General features: G+C 49.5%; 1 protein-coding gene across 1 annotated transcript; it reads right to left on the reverse strand.

Moving 5' to 3' along the window:
• Nucleotides 1-1,023: 1,023 nt before the first annotated feature.
• On the reverse strand, nucleotides 1,024-10,836 carry SDR9C7 (short chain dehydrogenase/reductase family 9C member 7). The gene is made up of 4 exons (XM_082738704.1): nucleotides 7,751-10,836; nucleotides 4,237-4,495; nucleotides 3,409-3,572; nucleotides 1,024-1,761 (listed from the first exon to the last, which is right to left on the reverse strand). The coding sequence occupies exons 1-4, from the start codon at nucleotides 8,049-8,051 to the stop codon at nucleotides 1,544-1,546; spliced, it is 942 nt and encodes a 313-aa protein (XP_082594830.1). The 5' UTR covers nucleotides 8,052-10,836; the 3' UTR covers nucleotides 1,024-1,543.
• Between the last annotated feature and the right edge of the window lie 10 nt (nucleotides 10,837-10,846).

Below are 10,846 nucleotides of genomic sequence, written 5' to 3' on the forward strand. Positions count from 1 at the left end.
TCTCCAGTAAATTGTGAATGGAAAAGCACAGAGTTCCCAGTGCCATTGGCAGTCACACCACAACTAAAGATAAGTGGGATAAAGCCAAAACTGGGTGGCAGAGCAAAGTAGAAAGAATCTGCATCCTCGATGCTATTATTCAAACACTGAATCCTGTCCTTTCTTTATTACTAAAGCCATAATTCCTGGAACCCGTGAATGTGACCTTATTTGGAAAAAAGGTCTCTGCAGAGGTAATTAAACATTCATTTTGTCATTTTCCAGTTCAGTTGGATGTTGAAGAGACACCAATAAAGACATTTTAATTTTAAAAATTCACATTTGACTTGTATTACATGACCACTCTCAAGAGCAAAAACGTCTTTTCAATAGAACTTCACATGACTTAGAAGTTTGGTGTTTGTTTTTTTTTTAATTTAGTTTCATGACTTACTTGACAATGTTACTAATGTCAAAAATGTATTCTCTGTAACTGTAACTCTGAACACTGAGTTTTGTCTTGGCCATCACCTTGAGAGGCCTTGGATAGGTCACTTCCTCCTCTGAGCATTCGGTACTACTGTGGAGCTATATCGGTGGTTCCCATGCACCCAAGGACAACAGAATCATCACCTTGTTACAAACACAGATTCCTGGGCCCCGTCCCAAGCTACTGAATCAGATAATCTAACACTGGGGCCAGGAATCTGTATTTTTAACTAACCAGGCGATTATGATCGCCTGGATTAGATGGCCTCTGGGTTCCTCGTAGCTAAAAATGTGATTTTCTGATTTCTGTTTCTTCTGTCACTGTTTGTCCTATCTCTGCTACTAGATATTGTGTTAAAAAACAGAACCACAAAATAAAAAACAAAAAAACCCAAGACCATGATTTAATCCTCTTTACATCCTTCCAGCACTTACACAGTGCCTGGTATGTTGCAGGCACTCAATAAATACTTGAAAAATTAATCAATGGTGATTAAATAAATGAATGTTATTTTATGTGGATCCCAACCATCTATGAACAGAGAGATCTGTATAGAAAGAAAACATCATAAACTTTTACTTGATATAATCTTGCACTCCCTGTCTGCTCTACTACATATTTTAAATAATGGGTTGTGGGAATGAGGTTAATGCATATTTAGAGACTCAGTAGGAAAGTCGTTGAGATGCTTCTGTGGGCTCGACTATCCTGCAGTATTTCCCAGTGCTGGTGATAACTGACAGAGGCTCATGATTCAGCAGGAGCTCGGTTTCCTCCCCTTGACATTTTCATGTCCAGAAAAACCCGTATCCCTAATGAGTCACAGATGTTCTTGAGGCCATGCTGTAGGTCTTTGCATCTGCAAAGGCCAGCTGGGGTTTCTGCAGAGTCCCAGTAAGTGGGAAGAGGCACTTGTCTTCTGCTAGAAGTTATCCATAAATTCTCCGGCAGTGGGTGTCAGCCAAGCAAAGCGTCCCTCAGAATGTCTGATACCACCTCTTGGGACCCTACAGTCTCTTCTCCCACCCCCCTCCCTCCTCCACACTCTACTGACCATCCCTGGACTTCCCCAGCTCAGACACTGTCTGCTGGCTTTGGAAGGTACCGGCTCAGGATGAAATCTGTCACAGGGGTGGGCAACTTAGCTAATGGGATGTAGAGGAGTTTGGCGTCCAGGCCCGGGTTATAGCGGATGCGGGGGCTCCGGGAAATGATGGCGTGCTCCATGCTGTTGGTGACCTCGCTGATCCTTGGCTCTGCCAGCTGCATCATGTTTTTTAACTTGTCAGTATCTGTTTGAAGACGCAAGAGGGAAGGAAGGTCAACGGCTCTGTTACTCTTCATAAGACATGGTTTCTTCTGCATTCTATCCAAACTCCCTTTCCATCAGATCCCTGATCCCATGTGTCAGGCCGATCTACCACACCCTGCAGGTTGTCCCTTAGGCAAATGCCCTTGTAAATAATCTTACTTCTCTTCCTGAACTCAAGAACTGTGTGTTGAATTAGCAATGAGAAGAACTGTGCCCAGTTCTGCCACTTATTAGTTGTGTGACTTGGAGCTTAAACTTCCATCATCTGTAAAACGAGGATAATAATATCTGCTCTAGAGAATAATAAAGATGAAGGGTAGACGATGTGGGAGGACAGAATAGAAAAAAAGTGTATACAAGTGCATGGGAAAAATTGGAAGAAAATAAGTAAAAATACTGTCTGGCTGGTGGGATTCCTAGTCACCGGAGGCTCTTTTTTTCTCCTATAGAGGTCCTAGAGATCCCAGATTTTCTACAAAAGCATGCAAGAAAAAAAAAATGTTATTAAAAAATAGTAACAGGGGTGCCTCGGTGGCTCAGTCAGTTAAGCATCTGTCTTTAGCTCAGGTCATGATCTCGGAGCCCTGGGGTGGGGCTCCCTGCTCAGAGGGGTGTCTGCTTCTCCCTCTGCCCCTCCCCCTATGCTTGTGCACATGCAGGCACTCTCTCTCTCTCCCTGAAATAAATAACTTAATTAATTTTTTAAAATGTTAAAAATTTTAATTTAAAAAAATTTAAAGATTTTTTTTTTACATCTTTTTTTTTTTTAAGGCCCTGGCCTTTGTCATGAGACCATTGTGTGGCTCAAATGATCTAAGGCACAGACTGGTCTGTTGTAAGGCTCTAACAAACATGAGGGGCTATTCTGTTTGCATCTTGTGCACAGGCCTGAGGCGATAAGGATGGGAGCAAGGCATCTGAGTGGTCCAAGTCTGCCAAAGCTCACAACACAAATAGGAAACAAGCCACATGGCACACTTATGGGTCCCTGATGTACACCTTTGCCTGGGACACCGGCAAGCCACTGGGACTGCTTCAATGAGAGCCCCAAGAACTCCGGAGGAAATGGTGCCTGAGAGTCAGACTTGCCAATAAGGGATTAAAACTTGAAAACCACAGAAAAAACAGCTGGCCCAACTTGGGAGATGGTCTGGGAAGATAGAGAATTCACCTCTTCTGGGCAAGACCCGGGTGAGTGGTTGATGAGGGCAGGACAGTGTAGTTTAAGTACGCTTCACCCCCCAATGCCAATGAAGCCCCTCTTAGTTTCCTAAAGAGAAAACTATTGCAGTGAATCAACTGTGCTCTGAATAACTTCTCTGCACTCATGGCAGTGCATTTTCACCTGTTTGCTTACAGAATAATGAATACCAGGGGTCAGGAGTGGGCAGCATCTCCCCTAACACTCCTCTCCCCATGAAGGCTATGGTTCTACCACTCTGAGCAGTTCTCCCCTGGTCTCAATTCTCAAATCCCAGCCCTGCCACTAGTTTTGTGACCTTGGGTCCTTAACCCTTCTGAGCCTCCATGCCCTTAACTCTGCAATGAAAATGAGTCAATGATCCCCAAGGTCTTGCTGTTCCTCTCAGAGACCCCTTCCCCCCCCCCCCCCCCCCAGAGAACTCACAGTTGCGGAAGTACTCCTCCCCATAGCTATCCCGGGTCTCCTGAGGCAACCGTTCCCACAGCCTTTGCATGCGGGACACCAGGCCCTCCTTGCCCAGGATGGATGTTCGATAGTTCCCGGGCTCAATGATGCTGACTTTCACCCCAAAGTAGTAGAGCTCACGCCTGGGAAAGAAGAGTTGGATTCAGTCTGGGGCCCCAAAATGACAAAGGATCGTCTGGGAGAGTCACTTCTGACACCTCTATAGGGGCTTACCTCCCCAGGAACCTAGAGCCGCTCCCCCACTCCTGTACCAGCTTGGCACTGCCTTCATGCAAATAAGGGCCTCAGCCCTTTCCCAAGCAATCTGCATTAGGCAAACGCAGCAGGAAAGAAGTCAATGGTGAATCTAGACCAAAGCTCTGCCTCCTACCAGGTTCCTCCCACTCGGCCCCAGACCTGACAACCACACGGCAAAGGGAATGAGGCGTCTGGGCAAGGCCTGAATCCTCCTCTGAGGGTCTCCCTTGGGCCTCTCTGCCCCCAGACTTCTCTGTCTGCATGAGAGACTCCCCCTCCTACTCCCATAAGCCCAAACATAGTTTCAGTCGCTTTGGGACAGCTCAAGGGAAGGGCACGAAGACAGCCCCCATCACCAGCCTCCTCTTCTCCTCATTCCTTCTCCCAGTCCTTGGGGAAGGCCCCTGAGGATGAGGCTTCTTCCTGCTACTGTTAGCTCCCCACCTCCAGAACTCCCCTGCCCACATGCTATCCTCCCTAGCCCTCTCTTCCTGAGGTGAAACCTGCAGGACTCCCACCCAGAGTGGTTTTGTCCCGGGGCCCAGTCACCTGATGCTGTCAGAGAAGGCCTCGACACCAAACTTGGAGACACAGTAGCCGCCACCAATGACAGCCACACGACCTCCAGAGCTGGACATGTTGACGATCCTGCCCCGAGCTTTTTTGACCAGGGGTAGCATATGGAGGGTCACTTCGATCAGTCCTACCAGGTTCACATTGATCACCTTCACGAAGTCCTCCTTCATCAGCCATTCATTGGGTCCACTGGGCAGGCCTACACCAGCATTGTTCACCAGGGCCCAGAGGCCTGGGGGTGTGACGGAGGGAGAGAGAACCACACAGAAATCATTCGTGTCTCCGGAAAGGCATCAGAGTCCCCCACCCACCAGCCCAGGGCTGCCAGGGCACAAGATGGCCCGGCTGATGGCTTGTGGTGGGGCATTGTGATGGGCCAGAGGAAGATATACCTTTTACTAATTAGTTTTCCTGAAGTCCTTCAGCCTTCATGCTTCCTCCTCTCTATTCACCTAAGTGTAAGAAACCCACTCCATTTTGCACATTACCAACTCCATTCATCCACTCCCACATTCATCCATTCATCCCTCCATTATCTAGTCTTGGTCAATTACAGGGGAAGGTGATAGAGACATGAAGTGAACAAGACAGGGTCTTATCCCTCAAGGAGCTCACAAACCAGAGAGGACATTAATATTCATAAGTAAATATGTAACACATTTAAATAAAACATGAAACATTAATTAAAACATGAAAAAAATGTAATAAGAGCTCTCTTTCAGATATTTAATTTGAGTTGGTGTAAATGGAGAGAAATAATGCTGAGTATTGTCATTCAACTCTGCAAGGACCCACGCTTGAAGGACCTTAAGTTCTAGTCCTGGTTCTACCTCCAGCTCCTGACAAGTCACTTCTTCTCTCGATGAAGGGCCTCAGGTCCTTCATCGCCTGGGCAGAACATCTGCTTCCAGCCTGTAGCCTGCAATCTGGAGACCCTTCCAGGCTAAACCCCAGAACCTGCAGGGGAGGCCTCACTTTCATTTGTTTTACACACTGAACTTCCAAGTGAAATTCCACTTGGAGGAGGGTGTTTGATGCTAAAAACATGTTGGAAAGTCTCTAAATGATACCTAAGGACACTTTCCAGCTCTTTCATTCAAAGATTCCATAAACCCCACTGTCCTGACTTCTTCCCTTCCCTTCCCCTCCCTTCATTCCACCAGCCCCCTTGACAGCTGCAGCCTCAAGATTCCCCTCCCAGCAAAACTCCACTCTTCCAATGGCAGGTCTAGATGTAAACACCACTTGTGGTCCACTGCTCATTTTAGGCCTGGGGTCCACACACAAGCCATGCTCCCACCATACCTTCCTGCCTTCCTCTAACTAAAGAGATGCCAGGAGACCGGCTGCCTGGTAGGACTCGGACCTTCCCAGCCACAGGAGACTCTTTCATCTTACAGATGAGGCAATGAGGCTCCTGGGACCCAAAGACTATAAAACCCAAGTGGCCTCTTGGCGACGACCTGTGATCACCCTGGCCAATAGCTCTGCCCGCTGGCCAACCAGGACTACCTTCATTTTTTTCCTGCAAAGAATAACTAGAGCAGTGTGAATAGCTCTAAGGCTGTGCCGACCTGTGAGGCCAGACATCTCAGGGGCAACAAGAAAGCATGCCAGAAACCCTGCCCCCTCGCTTTGCCAGCACTTTTTAGACCAAGGATGTTGCCCATTGGGGTAGGCAGAATAACAGCCCCTCCAACATGTCCCCATACTAGTCCCTAGAACCTATGAACAGGGTGGGTTACATGGGAAAAAGGAATTAAGAAAGCACATGGAAGTCAAATTGTTAATCACCGGACCTTAAAATGGGAAGATTATCCTGGACTAGCCTGATGAAACCAATATAAACAGAGGGTTTTTTAGGTGGAAGAAGGAGGCAGGAGACAGGAGAGAGAAGGACTTGGCCCTACCTTGTTGGTCTTGAAAATGGGGGAACAGGGTCATGAGCTAAGAAATGCAGGAAACCTCTAGAAACTGGGAGAGGCAATGAGATGGACTCTCCTCTAGGGCCTCCAGAAGCAATGCACCTCTGTTGACACCTTGATTCCAGCTCAGTGAGACCCATTTTGGACTTCTGACCTCTAGAAGTATAAGTTAATAAATTTGTGTTGTTTTATATATTTTTAAAGATTTTATTCATTTATTTGAGAGAGAGAGAGAAAGAGCAACCAATGGGGGGAGGGTAGGGAAGATGCAGAGGCAGAAGCAGGCTCTCTGCTGAGCAAGAAGCCTGAGGGTGGGGGAGCTCGGTCTTAGGACTCTGGGATCATGACCTGAGCCAAAGGCAGATGCTTAACTAACTGAGCCACCCAGGCACCCCGAAATTTGTGTTGTTTTAAGCCACTAAGTTACTGCTTTAATTTATTACAGCAGGAATAAGAACCTAATATACCCAATGACTCATGAACACAAGTGGCTCAAGGCTGAAAATGTAGGGCACTGGGCAAGGCAGCCTATTGAAGAAAGAGACTGACTCTCACTCAATTATTCATCAATTAGTTCATTCAACAAAAATTTACTGAGCACCTTACTAGATGCCAGACACTGTCTGGGTACTAAGGATAGATAAGGAAAAGAGACAAAAAGCCCCTCCCCCTCCCACCCCTGGCCCTGCCCGGGAAGCTTTATTCTAAACAGGGGAAAACAGACAATAAATAAGAAAAATAAGTAAGTTGTATATTGGATAGTGGTAAATGCTAAGGAGAAAAGTAAAGAAAGGAGTTACTGTTTGGCCCCTCCTGGGCCCCAGGGCTCTCTGGCCCCCACCCGTTGTGGGGGCCCCCAGACTAGTCCCCTTAGGAGTTAGAACTTCCCTTGGGCTGCTGTTCCACACCAGAGCCATCCCGTTCCTCCTGTTCCTGTGCCCATGTCCTTCGTGCAGGAAGCTTCCTGGGCAGCCCAGCCCAGCCAGCCCACAGGCTCTCTTCCCAGAAGGAGTGGTCACTCTGATGTCAGCATTTAACCTGAAGTTAACCCAACATCCACCATGATGTGGGGAAGAGGACAGATCTCTCTCTCTCTCTCTCCTGCCTTCTAGCCTGACAAAGTCAAGGACAGCAAACACCCCCACTCAGGGAGTCCAACCTCGTGTTCCCTTTCCCCTTCCCCCAGTCCAATCCCAAGAAGAAACGTGCTCACATTGCCATAGGAGCTGATGGCTGGGACTTCCCAGGTCCTGGAAAGGCAACTCCATCTTTAGCGCCTTGGACGTACAGAACACATCTTCCTTCTCCCGCCTCCTGTGGCAGCCTCCCCCCACCCCTCTGAGTCTCTGGCAGAGAAAACTTCCTTGGGAAATCACCCCCTTCATATGAGCTGACCAAACCACACAACGGTTTCCAATCCCGCTGAGCCGGAGCCCCAGCCCCCTCTCTCCATCCCCTCTCCCACCGCATCTGAACAACAGTGTCCCTGATCACTGTCAGATGTCTGGGGGAGAAAGAGAGAAGAAAACACCGAGAGAGCTGAAGAATGTGATTTGCCCCACCTTGCTCGCCCACTTGGTCTCTCACCCACTGGGTCGCTGCCTGTATGCTCTCGGTCTTGGTGACATCCAAGAGGATGGTCTGCAGCCGGTAAGAGGTATCCTGCCGAAGCTTCTGGGCACCCTCCTCTGTGAAGCAAGCAGCCAGCACCCGCATGCCCCGATCGACCAGCTGCCGGGCCAGCAGGTTCCCGAAGCCCGAGTCACAGCCCGTGATGAAGACGTACTTGTCTGAAAGGTTGCGCACCAGATTGCAGTTCTTAAACCAGCGGTACATAAAGGAGAGATCCGTGATAGCCGCCATGGAGCAGGGGGAAAGTGACGGCCAAGAAGCCTGGGCTCAGGAGACAGTGGGAGAGGCTGGTCCTCTGAGCCCCAGCTGGCAGTCTGCTGGAACCCACTGAGAAGAGCTCTCCTCCCTCTACCACTGGCAACAGACCCAGGGCTCCCGGGTGAGCCACTTTATAATTTCTAGAGGTGGATGCATCAACACACCAATTAGCCTAGATGCAAGAAATTCAAGTCCAACCTGAAGTTGTGTGACCTCAGACAGTCCTGGTGGCTGCCTCTCGCTCTCCCCCAGCCCTGATGGGGGAAGCTGCCAAGGATGGGAAAGACCTTTCTGGTGAGGTCGATGCTGAGACGGGGCTTGTCCTGGGTGGTCTGAGCAGTGTGGGTGAGAAAGGAGGACTCCGCCCAGAGAGCCTTCCTGGAAATCCCCACCTCCGGCCCAGGGACCGAAATCGTTTGTCATGAGGGCAGACACGTCGATAAGCTTAATTTTTATTTTCAGGGGAAAAAGTTAAGACAAATTCATTAATGTAAAACAAGCAGAATTGGTTTTGCCCACGCCCCTCCCCCCCAAACCCACAAAGAAATGAGTTTGAGGTTACTAGCTCTTTGGAATTCTCTGCCCTTAGGTGAATCTCCATGATAAGAAGAAAAAGAAAGCGTCACCCCCAGAGTAGAAGTGCCTCCAAGGTCCTGAGACCAGAGGTAGCAGGGCCCACCTACAGGGAGGCTATTTCTGAAAACTGGAAAGAGGAGAAGCTCCAGGACTGGGTCCTTAGGAGTTGATACCAACGAGGAACCTCACAGCACTCCAGGCAGGCCCAGCTCTCCTGAACCAGTGACCAGGCAAATACACAAAGTTACGGACAGAAGACACAATATCTAGTACCCCAGGGCAGGGCCCCCAGTGGGCATTTCCTTCCACCTCTAGGACTAGGCACACACTAGGTGATCTGGTGAGCTGAGAAGCCTGGTGGGGGTTGTGTGACAGTGGAAGGAAGGGATGATGAAGTCAGCTGACACAGTGGCTAATCGGATGTACAGAGGCAGGGGAGACCAGGAATCAAGGGGAGCAAAGAACTCACCAAAATTAGGAGGGAAGCTGATAAAGAAAAAGAAGTAAGAGATGAGAGAGAGGAGCCACACCTAGGACCCTGAGATGCAGGGACAGAAGGATGTTGGAGTCTATGGCAGCTCTTAGAATAAACCTCTAGTGACACGATTCCCCAAGATGACCCTGGCCACCAGCTCATCCTGAGGGACTGGGGGCCACTCACCCACATCTTCCGGGTCCAAAAGCTCTGACAGAAGCGGAGCCACAAATTTCCTAAGGTGAAGAGCCAAAGAAGCATCTCTATGCGCCACTACCCATGAAGGTTAGTGAGCTTCAGAATCAAATAACGTACATGTTGCCTCAGGAAAAACCAGAGAGCTCAGCCATTCTATAGCAAGGATGGTGGGAGCGAGAGGTCAGATCATGGGCACACCCCTGGGGGGCAGATCCAAACCCTGTGTGGGACAGAGTTGGGAAGTGGTGGAGGCAAACCTTACCCATGGCACACCCAGCCCAAGGCACAACTCCCACGCTCAGCTAGGGAGGTATGTCCCAACCCTGACTCCCGGGTAGGTGAATAGAGCAATCTTGGCTAAGGGAAGTCCGACAATGTCGCTCAAGGGCTGAGTAGTCCCAGGAGTATCCTAGTTCTTGAGAAGACAGGTGACATCCAGGGGCTGTCTCTGGATTTAGAAAAGGATGACTTGGAACGACTCCAACACAGGACCTGGCCCGACTCACCATTTCATGGGTCTCTATGCTGACGGATGATTACGGCAGTGCTCCCCTGGGTTCAGACTCCCAACAGCTATGAAAAGCAGGTCATGCAGTGGGGAATGGGAACCACGGAGAAGGGCTCTTTTCCTAGGGCTTGAAATGCCCCACTCTCTGATGACAAGTCCCCCTGTTGAGTAGGCACCTGAGGCTGACAGGTCAGGCTGGTGGTTGGGCTCCATCCACACCTCTGCTCACTAGTGTGGTCAGCAGAGAGGGGCCTAGAGCTCCTCCAGACCATTTCTAGCATCTACTGCATGGGTCAGAATGAATGACACACCAACATATGACCTTGTTTTGTTTTCACCAAGAACACTAATGTCATTCTGTAGTATCAGATCCCCCTAAAGGCTATATGGCCTTGGTCTGAAACTGAGGGAAGAAAACTTAGACACCTGATGAGACAGCTCCCAGCTCATTTGTCCTCAGCTCAGGAACCAACACCACTCTCTGCAAATGCTTTCTCTGTTCAGTCCTTACTCAGAACATCTTCAGAGAAGTGGGGACATAGAGAGTCCGTGGTTGCAGGAAGCGCTGGGTAACCGAGGAAATTCCTGCCCGGCACACAGTAGGTGCTCAGCAAAGGTTAGCAGGAAACGAAAGACTGGGGTCCACAAGTGACTCCCACTCTCCTCCCCTGGAGGATGGGGGAAGGGAGACCTGGGCTGCGGAAGCTGGGGAAGGCCGCAGTTGGGGGCATAAATCTAAAGGAGGGGTCAGAGGGCTGCAGAGAGGATGCTGCTGAGGGAAGAGGCTTGATGTCCCTGGGAAAGGGACTGGGGCCTGCCAGTGCTTTGGCGACTTCTCCTTGTCTGTCCACCCATGGGTCTCCTGTGACCCCACGTTACTTGATAAATCCTGGAAAGGAAACATTGGCCCCCCACTTCTGTGGAAGGAAGGGGGTGATCTAACTCCCCTCTTGAAATCCCCCTCAGGTTATCCCCCTGTTCCCTTGATCTCCATAAAGGCACCGGGCTCCT

Source organism: Mustela nivalis, assembly GCF_964662115.1.
Source record: "Mustela nivalis genome assembly, chromosome: 7".
NCBI lineage: Eukaryota > Metazoa > Chordata > Mammalia > Carnivora > Mustelidae > Mustela > Mustela nivalis.